The sequence below is a fragment of the Camelus bactrianus genome, chromosome 1, assembly GCF_048773025.1.
Source record: "Camelus bactrianus isolate YW-2024 breed Bactrian camel chromosome 1, ASM4877302v1, whole genome shotgun sequence".
Lineage (NCBI taxonomy): Eukaryota > Metazoa > Chordata > Mammalia > Artiodactyla > Camelidae > Camelus > Camelus bactrianus.
In genome coordinates this window covers 62,362,306-62,385,231 of record NC_133539.1, presented here as the reverse complement: position 1 = coordinate 62,385,231, position 22,926 = coordinate 62,362,306, and the positions used below count along the sequence as shown (strand labels likewise).

The window sequence follows — 22,926 nt, the reverse complement described above, 5'->3', positions numbered from 1 at the left end:
TCTGGTGCTTCATTTAACTAGTTTATGCCTCAGAGTAAAGTTATTATAATGACAATATCCTTCTAATGAGCAATGGTGCAATGTTTTCCTGGTGGCAATACCCAGAATTATGCAGTATTTAAAAGCCACCACAATGTTAAGGAATACTCTCTAGTTTTTCTATTGCAAATACCATAGTCATATTCAAAATGAATGAGTGTAATTCTTTTGGTGATTTTTCAAATTTTAATTCTTTTAATAAAGCATGGATTCCCAAAGGAATAAGCATAGTTCATTAGCAGTGCTAATGAAAATGACATCTTCAGTAAGACTTACCAGAATATCATTCCCTGGAGCAAAATGTTTTCAGATGCTCTGTTTGCCAACTTTAGTAATGAAAAACTTTGTGGTCTGGTTTGGTAAATAGAACATAATTGAGAGAAAGAGAGGAGCAATCATCCTTAGACAAGTAATTATTTATATAATTTAAAAAAATGACTAACAATAGTATTACAAACCTTCAGGGGTACTAAGAGATCTTTTTAAAATACAATTAGCATGAAAAAACATTATTAGTAGTAGTTCTTTTTATGCTATTATGTTAATTGAAGAGTCCTTCTCTTCATTCATGTTTAACCAAGGAACTTTAAGAATTTTGAAATAAATAGTTTGCCTGTGACTGACCATAAATAGTGACTCAGATTCAACTTTCCAACTCCCAAGGCTTCAGCTAGGTAGTTTCCTTTTTAAACAAGTCTGCCCTAGAGAAATACAATTTATTTTAGTGGCTGGCTCATACTAGCATAACACATATTAGCTGAACCTCATAAATGAAGCTTTTATTGAAGTAGTAGACTAAACAGTTATTCGGATATCATTTTTGCTCCTTGTAGGAACGTTTTCTTGTCATTGTGGAAATAAGTGATGACCACCTGACTGAGAACAGTGGCTATTTATTCAGAGCTTGCTATCGCTCAGAATCTGCTACCATCTCTTGTGTTTGGCAGAGGCTCAAAGGCAGTCAGAAGATTGAGAAAGCTTTACAGTTTAAAAAAAAAAGAAAGAAAGAAAAAGAAAACGCATTGGGTAAACTCTGATTGGAGGTTGTTGACACAGGAAAGCTGGAGGTGGGATAACCAGCAGGACATTTTACTTGATTGATTTGGGGAGCATATTTGGTTTTCTCTGGTTAGTCCTGAGTTAGAAGCAAGGGCAAAACCTAGGAAGCTGGCAGATCTTTCTGGGCCAATTGCTGCAGAGGTTGTGGTTGGCCCCCTGGGTTGGCTGCTACAGAGGCTGTGGATCAGAGATCTATTGTCATATATAGTCTAGCCAACATCTGTGTATATGTCAGTCTCTCATCATATACAGGAGTCAGTTTCTTGAATTGCTTTCTCACCTTCATTGCCTTTGAAAAATCAAATTGTGGTGGCCTATAATGTGATTTACCAGGCTATTAAAATCCACTCTTAAGGAGAGCGTCAGAGCAGGGGGCCAAAGATGGGAATGGAGGATGAATTTTACTTTTAAGTATACATGCTTCTACTTTTCAGAGTTTTATTTTTTAACCATAAACAATACTAGTTACACAATTTAAAATGGTATATTTGGTTCAAAATATACCATTAAAGAAAGCGTCAGAATATAATCTAAGGTATAAAAATATTTTAATATTGGATGCTAATAAAGAGTGATCTTACTTGGGGCTCTTATGATTTAGGTGAGGGAGAAAATGACATTTCACTCTCAAAGGGTGTTCTGTTTGGTCCTAGAAATCTTAGAGACTCGGGCACACATTAAGTTGGAAAGGTTCTGAGAAGTAATTCTAAACTTGTCTACAAGCAGAACCATATTTAAACCTCCCTGGAGGAAATATCACAGATCCTCCAGAAAAGGAGATTGTGTACTCTTGTCATTCTGGCCCTGTTATGCCCATTCCTCCAGCTGCCTCAGTCTTCAGGAGGGATGGCTGTGGCAGCAGCAGTGGAGTTATCATATTCTTTACACTTACATTTAGAAATGGAATTCCGCTTAAGGATTCAATGTGGCATGGAAGTCACTGTGAATCACCTAACTTCTCTTCATATAAATTTTAAAATAATCTTTATTTAAAATTTTTAAGAATGTTTTTAACAGTTGAAATATAGTTGATTTACAATGCTGTGTTAGTTTCAGGTGGACAGCAAAGTGATTCAGTTATACATATATATATGTTCTTTTTCAGAGTCTTCTCCATTACAGGTTATTACAAGTTGTTGAATACAGTTCCCTATGTTATACAGTAGGTCCTTGTTGTTTATCTATTTTATAGATAGTAGTGAGTATCTGTTAATCCCAAACTCCTAATTTTTCCCTCTCCACACCTTCCCCTTTGGTAACCATAAGATTGTTTTCTATGTGAATCTGTTTCTGTTTTATAAATAAATCCATTTGTATTATTTTCTTTTAGATTCCACAAATAAGTGATGTCATGTGATATTTGTCTTTCTCTGTCTGATTTAGTTCACTTAATATGATAATCTCTAGGTCCATCCAAAGATAATCTTTATTTTTAACCAAATTATTTCATGCAAATAGCTTTTAAGGGTCAAAGAGTACTATAAGTCTTACAGTAATAATTTAAAAATACTAGTTCCTTGCCCTCTCCCTACCTCTCCACTGCTCCTACCCCACTCTAGAGAAAAATCTTCAATTCTTTTAGCTGTTTCTTCTGAAACTTACTTCTATATTACTAAATAATATAGTAGAAGATTAATACTTTTGTTAAGCAGTTGAAAGCATCAGTTGACTTTCTATTGTCTATGTATGATCTATCTGAAACTATTAATTTACTAATTCTCATCCCCCCTTTACAATTGTATCTCTCTTTTTTATTGTTGTTAAATTAGTTTTCATTACTATATTATGTTTTCATTACTAGGACTACAAAAATATTGTACTCTTGAGCCAAATAGTATGTAGTGGTATTTTCTTTCTTATACAATTTATTTTCCTGGAGTTAATAGATGTTTTTCATTTGTTTAGTTTTCTTTCAACACCTTAAGTTTTCTCACCCCCTTCAGTAGCTCTGAAAACCTTTCCTTGATAAAATTTTCTATGTAATCAAAACTATCAATTAACTTACTGATTTCATATCTGTCTTGGATACGCTTATCCTGAAGGCCTCCAACCTTCCAATCTGTTCTGGTTCCTCTCAAAGCCGTACTCCACAGTTGTAATACTAAACTGCCTTAAATGAGCTTCCTGGGAATTTCCTTCACCTGTTCCATGTTGGATCCTGTTTCTTGGATCCCACATTTCCTATTTTGGTTTATGCCCTTGTTTTGCTGAAGTACATCCACCTAGAGAAAAGCATTTAGGGGAGATTAACTTTTTGAGAAACTGGAAAAAAATTTTTTTTTAATTTTACCCAAATTAGTAACCTGGTTAGACATATAATCCTGAGGAAAATTAATTTTTCCTTAGCATTTTAAATGCATTGTTTAACTATCTTCTAACTTCTAAAGCTACTGAGAATTCTGATGCCATTAGGATTTCCAGTTCTTTGTGTGTGAACTGTTTTTTCTCTCTGGAAGCATTTGGGATCTACATTGCAGTTTTAGTGTTCTAAAATATCACGGTGATGTATTTTGGTGTGGGTCTCTTTACACTCATTAAACTCATGGGTCAGTGGACCTTTTTTGATTTGTAGACTCTTTGAGTTCTGATATATTTCTTGCACTGTCTACTTATTAACTTCCTCCCTTTATTTTGTTAATTTCTTGCATTATTTACTTAATTTTCTCACTTGATTGCTCTTCCAGAATATTTTTAGTTCATGTTCCTTATTTACCAAATCTCTCATTTTCCTATATTTTCTTTATCATTGTCTTTCTTTCTTCTATCTTTCTTTCTGAAAATTTCCTTGACTTTATCTTCCAAATTTTACTGAATTTTATGTTTTGTTTTCAAATTTTTAGTTCTAAAGAACTCTTTTCTTCCTTTTTGTTTATAGTGTCTATTTCATGAATTCAATTATCTTCTCTGAGGATATTAATTATAACTTCTTGATTTTCCCTATATTCCTTGCATTGACTCTTATTTTCTTTCAGTTTTTTCCCCTAGTTTATTTATTTTTGGTCTCTATCCTTTATAATGGAGGCATTTACCTAAATGTCTGGTGATCCTCGGTTCTCTTTTCCTGGTGAAAACTGAACTAATTAGAAGTTCTGTATACATGGGAGGGGATTTTTCACTGATTAGCATTCTTAAAAGGCAGTAAAGTGGCCAATCTGACTTTTTAAGAAACAGCTCTATTGAGATACAATTCACATACCATACAATTCACCCATTTAAAGTGTACAATTCAATGGCTTTTAGTATATTCACAGAGTTGCACATCCAGCACCACAACCAGTCTTAGAACATTTTCACTAACCTCAAAAAAATAAAAACAAAAACAAAAACTCCTTACCCCCTAGCCATCTACCACCAACCATGCCCCTCAGCCCCAGGCAACCATTAATCTAGTTTCTGTGTCTATGGATTTGCCTATTCTGGATACTTCATGTAAATGGAAACACACAATATGTGGTCCTTTGTAACTGCCTTCTTTCACTTAATATAATATTTTCAAAGACCATACATACATCATAGAATATATATCAATACTTTTTATTACAATTTATTTTTATTGCTGAATAATAATTCATTATATGGATGCATCACACTTTATTAATCCATTCATCAGTTCATGGACTTTCATTTTGTTTCCACTTTTTGGCTATTATGGATACTGCTGCTATGAATATTTGTGTACAATTTTTGTGTGGACATATGTTTTCAATTCTCTTTGGTGTATACTCAAGTGTGAAGTTGTTGTATCATATAGTAACTGTGTATTTACCCATTTGAGAAACTTCCAGACTGTTTTCCAAAGTGGCTGCACCATTTTACATTCCCACCAGTAATGTATGTGGGTTCTGATCACTCTACATCCTAAGTAGCATTTGTTGTAATAATAGCTATGTCTTAACAGATGTGTCTTTTTGATTATAATCATCCAGTGGGTGTGAAGTTGTATCTCATTGTGGTTTTGATTTACATTCCTTGGGCAATTCTGGTTTTTGTTTGTTTTTGTTGTTGTTGTTGTTGTTTGTCTTTCTGTTTGTTTGTTTTGTCTGAAGGATATCTGCCCAGCTATAGCTCCTGGATCTAGAAGGAGGAAGTGGACTGGTGAGGGAGAATCTCTATGTTTAATGTGCCAATTTTCCCTTAGTCTCCTGTTTTTACTACTATAACTCACTACCACCTTCTTCTGTGTCTAGAGTCCCCAAATCTAAAACCTCTCTTTTTCTCCAATAAATAAAATTCTTGTCTTTTGGAGTAGTAGGGGAAGGTGATCATCTGTCTGAATGTGTGGGAACCAAGCATCTAACTTCTTACATAAGTATTTAATCATTCTCCTTTTTTCAGCTCCTACTTCACCGTACCTAACTGCACCTCGTCTTCAGTGGTATCTGGAGCCTCTATTTCTTTATAGTTTTTTTAGGGTTCTTCAAGACAAGTGTACCTGCTTTTTTTAGATTTAAATTGTTAACTAAGAAGTATTTCAAATATTTACAAAAATATAGAGGACAAATAGAACAATCTTGTATTTACCATACAGAATATCTTAATACATTGCGTGCGCACACACACACACATATTTTTCCTCCTGCTTGTTTTTCCTTTGTACCTTTTTTTCCCCCACTCCCCTAACCCCCAGCTCAGGCACTTGAATTTAACCAATTCTCCAACTACTTTCTGTCTTGTTTGGGGTTACTAAGCACTCTTATTTTCACTGAGGATGGAGAAACAAGTTTCTTTTTGTTCTAATTTTTGGGGAGTGATTTTCTGAGAGAAAAAGGAAAATCAATATACTTTTATTCTACTCCCCTGAATCTAAGCTTCTCTAAATTATTACGGTAGCATTTCTTATTCATGCTTTTTCCTTATTCTTAAGTTACTTAAGTCAACTTTATTAGCAATTGATAATGTCCTCCCACTTTTAATTTCTGTTTTGTAGCTATTATTTTGTTATCCCCCACCTACTTTGGGCTTGGCTTTCTTTATTCATATGGTGATTTGCAATCTGAAATGATTTCCAACTCGGGGAATTTTTGCAGAGTTTTTAAAAACCATGTTTGGAAGTTTCCTCAACTGTAGCCCAAATATTTATAAAGACTATTTCGACCACAAATAACTAATCTCAGTTGAAAAACTTATCTTTTGGAAGAAATTAATCCAATTTAAAGGAAATTGAAATTAAGATTGAAATGATTCTTTGTCTTTATCGTTCTTCTGGTGAGTTTAAAATAAAAGGAAATAAGAAAGGAATTTGAGGTTATACTACATGGGGAACAGGAAAATTACAGCTCTAGCAAGTGTCATTTCCCAAAAATGAAAGACTGGCACAGAAAGCTTTTGGAAGAATGTGGCAGTTTTTTATGCTAAAGGAGATTGGTCACTGGGAATCAGTCCATGTCCAATTATGAAGAATCTTTTGGATTCTTTTGCTTATCAGAATTCTATTAGACAAGCCACCTCTCAGAAATGGAATACAAATGACTTCCTAAAATTCTAGTAGTGTTTCTTCAAATTCCAATTAAGTTTCCTATGAAAGGATAATCTGACCAAGGGGCCCTACCCTACCCAGAGCCTTCTTTGAATAGACCCTGGTAGTCCTCTTGGCAGGGAGTGGGGTGAGGAGTCTGTCTCACACATAAAGAGATCTGAGTATAATCCTAAGGATTTCAATATGAGATCCTACAATTTTTGCCAATACCTGTCAATTCTTTATAAGCAGAAAGGCAAATTTGGTTAAACTTAGAAATATATCTTTAGAAAATATTACTAATTCCCACTCCCTCTCCCCGCCAAGATGAGGATTGATTATTCCTGAAATGCCAGTAGCATTCTGCTATCAGGGAAAAGTCTTTTGATAATTGTGTGCTGATACTGTCTGGGAGTCCTTCTATCTGTCAAGTGAGAGGATGGCACTAGTGGGTGGTTAAGGGCCCTTCCATGCCGCATGTCCCATACATCTGTGAAACCTCTTGTTAATACTCAAGGATACTAGTCAAGGTAAAGGAAGGAGAGAAGGAAGCTACAGAGTGCTCTAAATAAACACTTTTGCATTAAAAAAAAAAAAAAAACCCAACCACCTCATTTAGTCATAACAGTGGGTGTGAAGTTGTATCTCATTGATCTCATTGTGGTTTTGATTTACATTTTCCTGATGGCTCAGTCTAACTTTTATTGTGAACTGCTCAACTATACTTACTGGTCTTTTATTTCTCAGGCAATTCTGTTTGGTGTGGATATTTATTTCTTTGTGGTCAGAGCCGACATTCATATTTCCCTTAAAATTGTCTACACTGTTAAAAGCATTCAAATATATGATAAACGAGTAACAGACTAGCCTATTGCTTGTGCTTTATTTTATCAGAATCTCTCTCAGTGTCTCTCTTCTCTCTCTCTTAGTATCTCTCTGTCTTTCTGACTCTATCTCCAATCTGTCTTTCATACACCCGCCCCCTGCTCCAACACACACACACAATGGTTGGTTAGTTGGTTTGTTATTTTAGAAAGGAGTCAAGTAGAGAAAAGGCAACATAGTCTAATGGAAAAAAACAAACAAACTAACCATCAGCACCAGCTCCATTACCAGCTAGATGAGGCTTCCTAGACTGGGTTATTTATTTCCTTCTTCCTCAGTGTCCTCCTCTGCCAAGTGGGAGATCATAAGTTTCTCTCAGAGGTTGCTGTGAGACTACAATGAATTAAAGCTGCCTTTGGACAATATACGAAGGTCTGTGGCCGTGTACGAGTATACCAGTTTAAATGGGAGGCTGTTATTTGTCCCATACCCACTTAGGAACCCATTACGGCATAATAAAGAAATCTGAGGGTGGATCATCTGTTAAAAGACATGAGGTCAGTGCTTAATTATCAGGGAGGTGGGCAACTCTCCACATTTTAAAGGGAATTGGTTTCAATTTGTACTTTTTATTCTGGTAAGAATTATCTTTGCAGAAGGAGGTCAGTCTCAGTACCACTTAAGCTGGATAGAATGGATTCCTGACGTAGATAAAAAGGTACTAATACCACAGCAGGGACAGAAGTTCCAAGCACTTAGAATTGTGGTCTCAAAGGTTACTTAGTCCAGTCTTCTGTCTGGGGTATCTACCTCCCTCTGATAAGGACACCTTGCTAGATTCTTTTAGCTTCTTGATGGGAAACGCCTACCACCATGGGGCAGTTCTTTGGAATTTTGGACAGTTCTGACACATTGCATTAAAGAAGAACTTCTTGTGCCCCTGTAGCTTTCATCCATTAGTTTTAGTCCTGCCCGCTGGATACACAGGATAAGCCTGTTTGAAGATTAAAGTCAAGCTCCCTAAACTCCTCTCTTTTCTGAAATATATGACCCTAGATTCTACAGTTGTTCTCCCTGGGGTAAGGTTTCATATCCCTGATTGCTCTGGTTACTCTCCTCTTTCCGGACGCTGGTTTGTCTAGATACCTCTTAAAGTGTGCTGCCCCCTGAGGAAATGCCCCCTGAGCTCTTCCTGGAGGTGTAAACAAGCTTGGTCACTTCAATAATTCTCAACACTGTTCCTCTTCTTGCAGCCTAAGCTGACATAAGTGTTTTTGACAGCATCAAGTCCTTTCCTTTTAGTGATTCCCTTGGCAGAGGAAGCACACTGCCACTCTGCCAGTCTGAGAATTAAAGATGCAGTAGAGTCTGGCAGGACCCAAGTACCTTTACAGAAGATAGGCTGGGGATCTGGATGGTGGAGAGAACAAAGACGGAGATGAGGAGCAATAAGAGTGGCTTGCATAGAAGGATTATTGGGAACGGAAGGTTTAAAACTGAGAGACAGTATTTTTTGAGAATGAAATCTCTGACATCTCAGTAGAATGGGAGATTTGAGCCTTTCCCTGTGGTCCTTTGACTCCTAAGCCTTTTAAGCTATTTGAAAGGAAAATGAACTTACGGCTGGAAAATTTATACCTTTATTATTATTTTATTATTATTATTATTTTTATTTTTAATGAGGAGGTTGGAAAAGTAATCAGATCCCATATTGGTTCTTAGTCGATGGCAGCTGCTACCTGCATATAGTAAGGAAGGCTTCAAGGAAATAAAAGTTGTTTGGAAAAATCCAGATGTCATTGATTTGTATGTTGTGGTGATATGGTAGCCAGCCTCTAAGAGGGCCCCTAATGATTCTTACCTCCTATCCCCTTGAGGCTGACCTAAGTAACTAATAGGATATTGTGGAAATGATAGAATATTACTTCCGAGATTAGGTCATCAAAGATGTTGTGGCTGCGGCCTTGCTCTTTTGGAACACTTGCTCTGGAGGAAGTCAGCCACCATGCATGAAGACAATCAAGCAGCCCTATAGATAGAACTTCTTGGTGAGAAATTGAGGTCTCCTGCCAACAGTCAGAATCGACTTACTAGCCATAGGAGGGAGCCATGTTGAAAGAGCCTCCTTTAATCCTAGTTAAGCCTTCAGATGACCGCAGCCCTTGTAGACATCTTGAGTGCAATCTCCCCAAGGCAGAACCATCCAGCTAAGGTTCTTCTGAATTTCTGACTCACAGAAACTGTGAGATAATGCTTATTGCTGTTTTAATTACTAAGCTACTGAGTTTTAAGCTACTAAGCTTTGAGGAAATTGTTATGCAGCTATAGGTAACTAATACAGATGGATAGAAGAGAGGAACGAAGAGTAAAGGCCCCTCATCCTGGGCCTGGACTTGTCCTGGCCCCCAAGTTTAAAACAAATGCTAGCTTCACTCCTATCTGTGCACTGATGACCACATAGGGCTAGAAAATGATAAGAAGGAAGGGCTTCATGTCCTCTTGTCTCCCTTTCCTCCTCCCCCTTCTCTTTGTTTTTAGGGAAGGACTAGGATGACATTGAGAATTCATACAAGTTTGTTTTTGACTTTCAGTGGCCCCTGGGAAAAGCTGCACTGGACTTTATCCATTTGTTACTGCAGGTTCTTGAGAGCAGGTCTTGGATCTTTATTTCTATCCCATTCCCTGGCAAGTGAACATACATGAGCAATGAATGATAGTAGGGGGCAGGTGAAATCTCTCCCTCCTTCTCCTAAATTCTGAAGATTCTATTCTCAGAATGGTCCCTTAAGCAGAACCATTTCATTCACAGTTCATCAATGAAGTCTTGATACTAATAGCATGCTATGTCATCAGCCATTTTCACTGTTATCCACCACCCCTCATTTCACTATTTTAAAACATCTCTCTATTTAAGCTCCTCACCTTTAAGAGCTTTCTTCTACTTTTCCATCCCAATTCTCTGAAATGTCGCTTAACTGTTGCTAATGCTCCCATGATGCAGGAGAGCATAAAGAGATATGCTGCTAATATACCAACATGCTACTGTCAAGTTGTCCAAAATCACAGTGGAAGGAGCCCTGGACTGAAGCCAGGAAACCTAATTCTGGGTTACTGTCACTGATTAGCCTTTATATCCTTGGACAAGTTGCTTCTCCTGGACCTCGCTTTATCTTAAACTGCGAGTGGGTCTAGACGAACTCTGTAAAGTCTCTGGGTTCTCACAAGTCAGGATTCCAAGGTGCAATGCAAAAGTGAAACCCAGTGGTCAGCACACCTCTCAGCAACTGTTACAGTTACAGTACAAGGTTCCCAGGACGTCCCTTTATTAGCTCAAGGAAACTGTCTTGGTGAAAGGCTGGTTTACTAGGAAGAGACTTCTGGTTTTGAAAGACACGATCTCTGTGTTTCCAGTTTTATTACTAACTCTGGGTGACCTTAGGCAAATTTTCTCTGAAGCTCAGAACAGGGAGGTCCCTGTTACACAGAAGAGAATTGAACCTGGGCAGTTACTTGGAGAGCTTTTCCCGATTCTCTTTCGTCAACCTGGGCGGCTCAGTCCTGGAGCAGGGTCCTGGCCGGCCAGTAGTCCGCTCCCAGGTGCAATCAAAACTTAAAACTAGCCTTGCCAGCTGAGTTACGGCTCGGCTTGAGTTTGGGTGGTGGAAGCTACAGGTGAGTTCTTAAAGAGGCCGCTAGGGCTTGGGTAATACTTGAGGCTGATGACTGGACGGGGGTTGCAGGCAAGGAGGAATGTATGAGTGACTGAAAGAAGGAACAGATTTTTCTCTTCCCGTCCTCAAATGCATTCACACTTGGAATTAATCACTTAGACCTAAAAATCCTCTAGTAAAACCCTCAAACTTTTATCAAATTAACCAATTCTTCCTATTTTACCTACCCTTCTTTAATTCAATCCCAGCCCCCCTCCAAACTTTTACTGAGGGGCTAACAGTCAGTTTAAAAAAATTAGTACAAAGTGTAAGAGTGCAGAGACGGCACTCCCCCTACCCCCAGGCCCACACTCCTCCCTCTTCCCCCCTCCAGGCTCCGCCCTTTCCCGCCCCTTATCGTGGGTGGCACAGTCGACTCCTCCCTGAGAACGCTTTTCCAGATTGGGGATCCAGCCCCGGGGGCACACTTATGCCGTGGAGTTGAAAACAGCACGTGTTTAGTGGGGTTAAAGGGTGTGTTGGGATGAGTGTCCTGGATCTGGTGTAGGTGAGGTCACGTCTCTCGACACCCTGACCCTACCAGGCCTGGCGCGCTACTCGCTCAGAACCGGGGGACACACCGGTGGGCTAGGGCAAGGTAAAAGCGGGCTCTTCCAGGGCCCCTCGGACCACCTGTAGAGTCTGAGTGTCAAGTCCTTTGTCCTCAGAGCCACTTCGGTAGCCGCCCATTTAAGCGAGGAGGTTCACTTGGGTGCTCCCTGGTTTCCTCTTCGCGTTCCCCAACCCCCCTCCTGGTCCTCCTCCTCCTTCCAACCCAAAGGTAGCAGCGCTGAGAGCCCGGGGCTCGGAGCGAGCCGCCTCCTCACTTCCCATTGGCTGAGAGCGCCGGGAAAGCGGTCACGTGGGGGCGCGGCAGTCCAGCTCCAGGGCCGCCATCTTGGCGGAAAGTTTAGAGGGAGAGCGGTTGGGGGCGCGGAAGGAGGCGAGGTTCTGGGGGTGGGGCGGCTAGGCTAGGAGAGGGGGCTAGCGGGCTTGCGGGCTTCGGCGAGTGAGGAGGCGGCGGTGGCCGAGGACGAGGAAGAGGCAGCGGCAGCGGGGGTGCGGCAGCCGAGGGGCGCTCCTCCCCCGTTCCCTCACCCCCCTCAGCTCAGCTCCTCGAGCCCCGGCCAGGGCGGGGGGACGTGGAGCTGGGTAGGGAGGGGGAGCCGCCCGGAGACGGTCCGGGGCGCACCCCAGCTCCGAGCGCACACCACTCGCAGGAACTTTGTGGCGGCGCCGCAGGTGTGGGGGCCCGCGGAGGTGTGCATGTGGGGCGCGAGGGCGTCGCGGAGAGCGGCCGCTGCCCCGTCCGGCCCCCGCTGGAGTAGCTCGGAGGAAGCGAGCAAGGAGACAGGCAAGCGAGAGGAGGGGGCCCAGGCAGGGCGGGGTGATAAGTCCACTTGGTCCCTTCTAGCGCTCTACAGCCGCTGCTGACTTAGGGGCCAAGGATCGGAGCGCCTTTTCATCCCCCCCGTAGCAGGTGGGGAGTATGGATACTTACGCCGGGGGAGGGGTGGCCCCACGTCTAGACATTTAGTGCCCTTTTGGAGAGGGGGCGGCTTTCGAGGAGAATTTGGAATCTTTCTTCTGTCTGCTCTTAATTTGCAGGCGTACCTCCCCCTAGGTAAAAGCTTTCTAGATTGATTGACACTGCTGGGTTTTGAGGCTCTTCCTTTTACTTAGGAAAACTTTGCCAGGTGGGCTTTTCAAATAGGGCTGGGGGTTTTTCGATTTGAGAGTTAGGGGAATGACTAGTTTAACCACCATTCTATTATTTTCTTGAGTTCTGTTTCCTTTCTGTTTTATGTTCGTAAAGGTGTGTGCCCTCTTCCTGATTCTGAAGAAAAATGCCGGTCCGGAAGCAAGGTGAGAATTTATGTAGGAATTCTTTTGTGTCATTTGTTTTTCTGTGTGTTTTGTTCTAAAGATGTTTGTGTAACTGATGAGATAGCACAGCCCTAGCCTTAGTACTTAGGGAATCAGCCTTCCATCATTTCAAAAGATGGAAACACCTAAATGTTTGTCAAACTTTTTTTCTTGACGTCTCTCTGGTGACTGGAGAGGCAGTTAACTTTTTTCCTCTGAAATGTCTTTTTAAAAATTCTGTATTGGTGTTTCAGTATTTCACTTTATCATTCTTACTAAATACTATTTTGTAAGTGAATGTGGGATACTGGCTAAGAATTAGTCGTTTTGGAACACTTAATATTTGGATTATAATGACAGGTTGTAGATAATCTGCTTTTGTATATCAGTATCAGCTGGAACTGTTACTAATACTTTGATAAAATGATCTTTTTTGTAGTAGACTACTAGTACATGCTTATTACGAACTGTTCACCTTTATCTACTGTGATGTGTTTACAATTTTTTGGATCATTCTAGGGAATATATATGTGTATATGAACAGAGTAGCATGGATTGATACGGAGGATTTGGGAGCTGTTTAGATATCTTGCAGAATCATTTGCTGCATAGCTAGTGTGTAGTACTTTCTTGTATATATGTAATTTTAATCAGACTTTTTTTTTTTTCTTCTTCAGATACCCAGAGAGCATTGCACCTTTTGGAAGATTATCGTTCAAAACTAAGCCAAACTGAAGACAGACAGCTCAGAAGTTCCATAGAACGAGTCATTAACATATTTCAGAGCAACCTCTTTCAGGCTTTAATAGGTGGGAATTAAAACTTTGTGACCATTGTGTGTCAGTTAGGCCTTATGCTTCTCTGAATTCATTTATTTTAAACTTAAGAGAGTGTTATACTTGGTACTCTGTGAGGCATTCAGTAACTTGAACATCCAGGGAGTTGTGTATTTTGATACTTAGGCCAGTTTCCTTTCCAAAAGTATCAAATAACAAAAAAAAAAAACCAAAAAACTTTCAGTATGATTATTTCCGTGGTCTTTGATAAGAGTTTCCCATCCTAGCATTAAAAGATGAAGTTACAAAAATGTTTTAGGACCCAAAAAGTAATGACTGAATAACTGTTAGCTTGTTTCTGTATTTGACTTGTATTTCTCTAGAGTCCCTAAAAATGTTTGAAGAGTTCTGCTATGGATTCATTCCCTTAATATAGATCTCTGTTTGAACTTGGCATTTGTGGAGTCAGAATTTTAGACCTGGAAAATGATCTTAGAGATGATCTTGTCAAATCTTATTTTACAGAGAAAAATATTGATACAGAATTTTATTCTTAACTGTAACTTAAATTTGAGATGGTGCGTTGTTTTAAAGGAGAACTTGACAAAAATTGAAGAGTGCTGAATTCTGTTCCTAATAGTGCCATTGATTAAATGATATAGTACAAGTAATTTAATCTTTTCTAAGTCACTTTATTAGCTGTAGCATGTGGGTGCAATGGAACAGTGGTTTTTAAGCATTTTTCTAAAAAGTAGCAAGATCCTTTTTTAAGCAAAATCTTAAAATTTGTACACAATCCCCAGTATATAAAAAAGGGTAATCTGTGGCCGTCTCCCCTACGTACCTTGAAAAGTGTACAAACTAATGAACTGGAAAATTTGTCCCTTTCAATTCTAAGAATGAAATGTATTTTTATTAGTCATTGACTGTATAACATATTAAAATGGGACATACACTTCATTGCATTACAGTTTTTTCCTTAGTCACTTCCTAGTAGTTACAGCCTTATTTCTGTTGATAGAGTAACTTTTGATGTGATTTGAGGACTACATTCAAGTTAGTGTATCATGTCAAATAACTTACTGGTAAATTGGTACTCTACTAAATTAGTTTTAGAATTAAAGAAAACCTTAAAGAAGATCACTCAATACACCTGAATAATTTTTAAAAATTTAGTATTATTATAGACTTTTAGAAACATATACAATAGAGAGAACAGTATAATGAACTGCTATATATGTCACCCATCTTCAGAAATTACCAACATTTTGTGGTAATTTTTTGTTTAAACTTTTGGACGTTTTTTAAACCTGAATTTTTAAGCTCGAGGTTTAAGGTCCAAATGGATGATCAAATTGGATTCCTCTGAAAAAACAAGAATGAAAGGAAAAATCATTTTTAATTATTTAGTTTTCTAAATCAACATTAAAGCTAGAAATGTTTTATTTAGAAGGGTTACTGTTTAGGAAAAAAATAGTGTGACTTGTACATCTTTTACATATAGACATAGACTTAAATAGATGGACTCCTCTGTGTGGAATCTGTGACGTAAGAAAATTAAATTAGTGAAGTAACCACACAGAATCTACACTTAGATTTCTTCATAGATTGGAGGTAGTTTTGCTGAGTTTGGGAGGATTTTTTTTTGTAATGTAGTCTGTCTTGCCTGTTTTGAATGTGTTTATTCTTATTCATAATTAAATTCTGATAGAGTTTTCTAATTCTGAGTTATATTTGTGAATCTTCTTTGTTCTGTATAATTTTATTGATTGTGAATTTACTTTGATATTTAGATTTAAAGTTTTATAGATTGGTGGTGTCAGATTTTGGTGTAAGAAAAGTAATAGATTTTAGAAATTTTGAAACGGGTAAATTTAGTAGAGTTTTTTTTGTGTGTTTTCATACTATAATTGAATTAATTGTTGACACTACTAAATAATAAATGCATTTTTTGTGTGTGCTGAAATTGGGTTAATTTATTAACCTTTATTGCTTTTCTTTGAAAATCTTTAGGTCAGTAAGATTTTTTTGCTTTGCATTGTTTTGAAACAGCGTGGTAATGTACTTAAGCTCGTAAATTAGCCTAAGCTAAACTATAGTCCATTGTTCATAGTATGTACTGAAAAATTCTGGGTTAACCGTTTTTTCCTTTAGTAGGTAACATTTTATCCTCTGAGCTGATGTCTGTGGACCATTGGATTAAAGGAAACATGGGTCTTGGCCATCTGATTGTTTGAAAGGCATGTGGTGCTTAGGTTCTTGACTTGCAGAGTTTGAAAATCATTTCCTTAGGCTATAGTGAATTATCTAATTACTTCTTTGGATTTGCAGTCTGCATCAATTATTTATTGATTGATTCCTTGAATTGGTAGTTTGTATCGACTGTTTTCCTGCGTTTAAAAAAACTGTGTAAGGCCCTAGAACTTTTGGTGTTATAGAGATGATTTTTTTTCTCCCTCCCTTTGTAGTTGCTATATTACTAAGATAAGGTTCCTGGTACCTTGAGGATATTCAGAGGAAGGAACAAGCATGCACATACTGCATTACATCTGTTTTAAGATACTAATATTTAAATATTTTAATACCTCTGAATTTGGGATTCATTTTATAACATGTATATTGGCATTGGTGTTACATTCTTAGTGGCATGAGAAATAATGGTGCATTTTATAATTGATATTCTGAATGTCAGTATCCTCAGTGAAATAAGACAATCATTGTTCTAGCTCTGATGCTTGGTGGTATCCTTGAAGGATGGCTTGAAGATTGAAAAATTGTTGAAAGCAATGAATTTTTTACTAACTTTTGAGTTTCAGCTAAGTTGTTTATTTAGAGCTGAATATTTAAATTGTAGCTTTAAAAGGGTCCATGAGCTATATATTTGTTTAAAATTTATTCCCAAATTGGTGATTATTTTTGTGTAAATGGGAGATAAAGTCTTCCTAATTTTAATCCCTGAATTGAAAAGTTCTTATATTTGACTTTGTATTCTCATTTTCTATACTTATATTTGAAAATTTTATGAGTAAAGTAGATTGGATATGGTTTGATAACAGTCAAAGCTCTGGTGTTCAGGTCTTAGTGGTTTAAGGTCATTTCTGATTCTTAGGTTTGTCTGCAGTCTGACAGGGCCTTCCTTGGTAGTCCTCAAAGATTTCGTATCAGTCTAGACCTCCTGGGTTTATTTATGGGATCAGAGAACTCATCTACTTTCCTTCTGCACAGGAAGAAACGCTGGACTCAGTATCAGGTTGGCCTTAGAGACTTTAGTGAGTTGAGTCACATGATTTGTGTATTTTGTCCGTGATAAATAGCAAGCTTATTTTAATGCACTGTTTTATCATAGTTCTGCAGGTATTTCAGAATGAAGATGGGTTATATAATAACACTGTCAATTTCTGAGGTTTTTTTGGCTTCTGATTCATTTGTTGCTACTTTGTTAAATGATAATTTCCCTTATAAACATGGTAAAGGACATTTAAGTTTGGAAATACTGGGTTTTAAAAGTGCGACTCTTTTTAATTGTAAAAAACATAAAATCTATCATCTTAACCATTTTTAAACATTAAAAATGTTTTCTTAAGGTCAGTAGTGTTAAGTATATTCATATTGTTGTGAAACAATTTGGAACTTTTTCATCTTGCAAAACTGAAGCTCAATATCTATTAAACAACAGCTCCCCTTTTCCTCCTCCCTCCAGCTCTTAGTAGCCACCATTCTACTTTCTGTCTCTCATTTTGACTACTGTAAATACCTTATATAAGAGAACTCATATAAAGTATTGTCTTTTTGTGATTGTCTTATTTTACTTAGCATAATGTCCTTAAGGTTCATTCATGTGGTATCATGTGATAGGATTTCCTTCCTTATTAAGACTGAATAATATTCTCTTGTGTGTATATGTGTGTGTGTGTGCACATATGTAGATGTATATATGTGTCAAATTTTTGTTTATCCATTCATCCATTGATAGACATTTGGGTTGTTCTACCTCTTGGCTATTGTGAGCTGTGTTGCTATGAATGTGAGTGTGCAACTATCTCTTTGAGAACCTGCTTTCAGTTCTTTTGGATATATACCCTGAGTAGGAATGTGGGATCATGTGGTAGTTATATTTTTAATTTTTTGAGGAACTACCATAATGTTTTCCATAGTGGTTGCACCATTTTATAATCCTAACAACAGTGCACAAGGGTTCCAATTTCTCCACATCCTTGTCAGCACTTGCTATTTTCAGTTTTTGATAGTAGCCATCCTAATGGTTGTGAAAGTATGGCTTTTTTAACTATGTAAAAAGTAATGATGGCTAACATTTATTGAACTCTTTCTTTGTGCTAATAAAAGTATCTTATTTGGTCATCATAATCCTATGAGGTGTATATTCACCTATGAGGTGATTATACCATTTTATAAATTAGAAAACAGAGGCAATGAGAGGTTATGTATCTTGCCCAAGGACCCTCAAATAGTAAATTATGGAGCCAGAAATAGGATTCAACTAATCTGAATCCAGAGCCTCTCCTCACATTCAACCATTAGAATGTTCGCTATGGTAAGTTGAATATTTTAACACAATAAGGAACACTAACAACAAGCATGTTTAACGTAGATGTCGATCTGTAGGGTCAGTGTTTTTAAAGCACTACTTTAAAAATAGTGTTTACTTGGAGAATGTTTATAATGATAGAATGATGTTTATGGTAGAATTTACACATTTTGAAAAGCGTATTTACTTAGTAATCAAAGTTTACAAACTTCCACCTATGATGGTTAAATGTCAAAATTTCTTAGATTTTTTTTTGTTTATTTTTGGTCCCAGTGATGTTATACTTTAGTCTATTGCTAACTTTATGCATATGTGCGTGTGCGTGTAACTTGCAGGCTAGATTTGAGAGGAAAACATTTACAACAGGATGTGGATCAGACTATTGGCTAAAACTTTTTGGAATTGGAAGGAATTTTAACTATTTAGTTGGTGGCTTTGATTGAATTGGATTGTTATTTGTTTGTTAGTAGTTTTGCTTACTACTATTCTGAAGTGGTGCTTTGATTATGTTGAATCTAGTTCAATTGTCTTTAGAACCTTATCACAGAGCTGTAAAAGCATCTGTAAATATTTCTTCTAGTCTAAGCTATTTCATCTTTGTAGGGACAGATTTTTTCCCACTAAATTTTGCCTTTTCAAATTATTTTTCCAGTACACTATTCAGCTATTGCATTTATTTGTCATGTCTCTTTAGTCTCCTTTAATTTGGGCACATTTTCATCCTTTGTCTTTTATGATACTGATATTTTTGAAGAATACAGTTCCCCTCTGCTCTTATTTTTTATATACTGTTTCTCATTTTGCTTGTGATTAGACTCAGGTTATGTATTTTATATGGTTCTGTACATCTAGAGTTACATAATGTCTTCTGCCCTTCATTGGTAATGTTAATTTTGATCACCCAATTAAGGTGTTGTTTCTCCACTCTAAAGTTACCTTTTTTCCCTTTGTATCTTATAAGCAACATGTGAGGGAGACAGTTTAACACCTTGTACATACCCTGCTCTTTAGCAAAATTTCCTTCTAGACTTAGCATACATTGATGATGCTTGCCTGAACCAGTTTTTACTATGTTGGAAATAGCAGTTGAAAAATGACAGTTTTTTAAACAGCAGCACTTCTCTGTAGTCTCCAACTAACACTTGGTATTTTATTGTAATTAAGACCCCTCCTTTCCCACCTGTCTGTCTGTCTATCTGCCTAGCTAGCTATCATATTTCTTCAGTGGTTGATAATTTATTACCATCCTTAATGACTTTGGTGTTTATATTGTCTCAGATTTACCTAGTGGAAGCCTTCTCAAACTTGTTCTTGGTCCTTATGACATGCCCTTATCTTTTTTTTTTTTTTTTAAGCACTTTCTTACTTTTTGTCAAAACAAGGTATTTCAGGTTCATCTTGTACACATCCTGCCCTAGCCTTAGAATCAACCATTTCTTTGAGAAGCTTTGGTTTGTTTTGATACACACCTTGTTTTAAGGAATACGCTATGACTGTTAGTCATACAGTATTTAAGTGTTGGAATAATTTGTTTTGGACACCAGCTTGACTTTTTTTCTTTTCCTAGTGTGTGAAACAACAAATTGTAATACACACTTTAAAATTTTATATACTTTTCTCTTCAGGAATCAAAATGGCTTTTTCAGCGTACTTTGGTTTAGAAGATGGCAGAATATCTGTGCCTGAGTAGATTTGACTGTTGTATATTTTAGTTTATTTTAGTCAATTAACTGACAAAGTTTTTCCCTCCAAAATGGTGGGTTTATATTTCATTGTTTTTCAGGTTTCTAGATGACTTCTCTCTAACCCTCCAAAATGGAATTATGTTCCATGTAAAACATTTGAGATTAGATAAATGTACTTTATATAAAATATTGTAAGTGAGAAAATTCTCACACCAAAAATAAACTCCTACTTTTTCCATAATGTGAATATCCTTTTAGGATATTATCCTTGTGTGTGTGTATGTGCGCGCGTGTATACACTTCCATTTTGCAAAACAAACTCCCTACGCAAGTAAAACACAGTATAATTGTTTCTACAACTCAGTGGGAGTTGATTCTTAAAAATCAGTGTGTAAAGTGAAAAATGTCAGATTAAAATTATCCTCGAAATTCCTTTAGGAATTTAACATTGTCTCTTATTAACTACAATACAATTGTTTGTTTCTTCTAGTAGAAAGAAATTGTTTCTTCAGTTGAGCAACAGGTGAAGTGGTTGGCTTGTATTTAAGTGACCTCTTGTACAAAAAGCATATAATTCTAGAATCACACTCAGCCCAGTGATACATGGAGAGATGCTGTGAAAATGGAGACTACCTGAGGGAAGTCTTCTGTCTCACTTTTTATTTGCTGATACTCACTTACTGGATAGACTGATAGGTAGAATTACCCCTTTTTAGGTGGAAGGAGGTGCTATGGTTGAATTTGCTTAAGTGTATACAGTGTGGCTTCTCTGTGCTTTACCTTTAACTATTTTTATCCCACAAAATTTATCATTATGTGCCTTTACATATCAATAGATTTTTACCATTTAAATGACTATTTCATTGTATGGATTTGTTCTAGTTTCATTAATAATTTCCTGGAACATTTAGGTATATAATTTTTCTGAATTATAAACAACATTGCACTTGTATATGCCTCTTTTTTTTTTTTAATTGAAGTATATTCAGTTACAGTGTGTCAGTCTCTGGTGTACAACATAATGTCCCAGCCTCTTTGTTGTTCTACATCTTTTAATATATCCTTTGGGTAAGTTCCTAGAAATGAATTACTTAGTAAAAGGGGATGTGCAATTCAAAAGGCTTGTGATATAATTTTTAAAATTACCATTAGAATGTTATAGCAATTAATTTTTTAGACATTATGTGCAGGACTGACTAATTCACTATTCCTTAAACACTACAGAGTATTATCTGTCTTTTTAATATTTTCTGTTCTGATACATGGATGTACCTTTAGTCATTTTGGTGTTTTATTATGTATTTCTTTGAATAAATAACCACATTATTAACTATATCACACTTAAGACAAAATACGTTGAGTAAACTCCCATTAGGATGGCTAGTATCAACAAAACAGTAAATAACAAGGGTTAATGAAGATATGGAGAAATTAAACCCTGTGCACTGATGGTAGGAATATAAAATGATGCAGTCACAATGGAAAGCAGTATGATGGTTTCTCAAAATATTGAAACTTAAAGTCACCATTTCATCTAGTAATTCCACTTCTGGGTAATAGCCAAAAGAACTGAAAGTAGGGACTCAAAGAGGTATTTATATACCCGTGTTCATAGCAGCATTATTCACATCATCCAAAAGGTGAAAACCACCCAAATGTTCATCAATAGATGAATGGTTACTAAACAAAATGTGGTATATGTAAACAATGTAATATTATTCAGCCTTTAAAAGGAATGAAATTCTGGTACATTCTATAACATGGATGGATAAATCTTGAACATGATGGTAAGTGGAATCAGCCAGACAGAAAAGGATAAATATTGTATGATTCCACTTACATGAACCACCTAGAATAGTCAAATTCATAGAGACAGTAAGAAAAGTTGTTACCAGGGACTAGGGTAAGGACAGAATGGGGAGTTATTGTTTAATGGGCACAGAAATTCAGTTTGGGATGATGAAAAAGTTCTGGAGTTGGATAGTGGCAATAGTTGGATAACAATGTAAATGTCCTTAATGTCACTGAACTGCACGCCTAAAAATGATAAATTTTATGTTATACATATTGTGCCACAATAAAAAAAATAAGATGAATGAGAGTCTAGGGGAGCTTAAATGAGTAAAGTGCATGGGATATAAAATGTGGATATTTGGTTCTCTAGTCCATAGGAGCTCAGAACAGCAAATTAAGAACGACTGTTTAATAAATGAATGTAAGACCTGAAATTGAGACATTTTAATTGATAGTAGCAAGTTGCAAATGAACTTTTGAAAAACTCATGTAGGGAACACTTTCTTCTGTGACCATGCTAGATAGTAAAATGTTACTCTGCATTATATTAGTTTAGATCTCTGTTGTTCTGTACTGTGGCCACTAGCTGCATGTGGCTGTTTAAATTAATTAAACCTAAATAAAATTAGAAATTCAGTTTCTCAGTCACACTAATCACATTTTAAATGCTCAATAGCCATATATAGCTAGTGGCTACATATTGGACAGTGCAGCTGTAGAACATTCATCATTACAGAAAGTGACTTTTGGACAGCATTGGTCTAGAGTTTTTGTTAAGAGATGTTATTAAATGGCAATACATCAGTATTTCTGCTAGTCAGTTACAAAATAAAAAGGTCACAGAAATTTAAGGTTTGAAAGTTAACTTACAAAATATGGAAGATACAATAAAAATTTTATGTAGTGATGTGGGCCGTTTATCTTGGGGTTGGTAACCAGTTGCTCAGCACTCAATTAGTACTCTTGGAGGGCATGATACTGTACTAGGAGCTATTTTTTTGTGTGTTTGTTTTTTTGGTGGGAGGAGGGTAGGAAATCGATCTCTCTGTATATAGACAGGTAGGTAAGTAGATAGGTGTACAAATATTTATCTCCTGTGTATATAAAATACATCTCTTACATATATATAGAAATATTTGTTCTACTACATAAATATATACATACTCTCACA

The 22,926-nt window shown here is 36.9% G+C and overlaps 1 protein-coding gene across 7 annotated transcripts in view; it reads left to right on the top strand.

Moving 5' to 3' along the window:
* Positions 1 to 11,990: 11,990 nt before the first annotated feature.
* DLG1 (discs large MAGUK scaffold protein 1) overlaps positions 11,991 to 22,926 on the top strand; it is a 228,958-nt gene continuing 218,022 nt past the window's right edge. For 6 of the 7 annotated variants that reach the window (XM_074365514.1, XM_074365507.1, XM_074365502.1 and 3 more), the window contains exons 1-3: positions 11,991 to 12,442; positions 12,905 to 12,954; positions 13,632 to 13,763. In XM_074365514.1, coding sequence (XP_074221615.1) covers positions 12,936 to 12,954; positions 13,632 to 13,763 — 151 coding nt within the window. In that variant the 5' untranslated portion in view covers positions 11,991 to 12,442; positions 12,905 to 12,935. The other variant, XM_074365487.1, reaches the window with a different exon arrangement.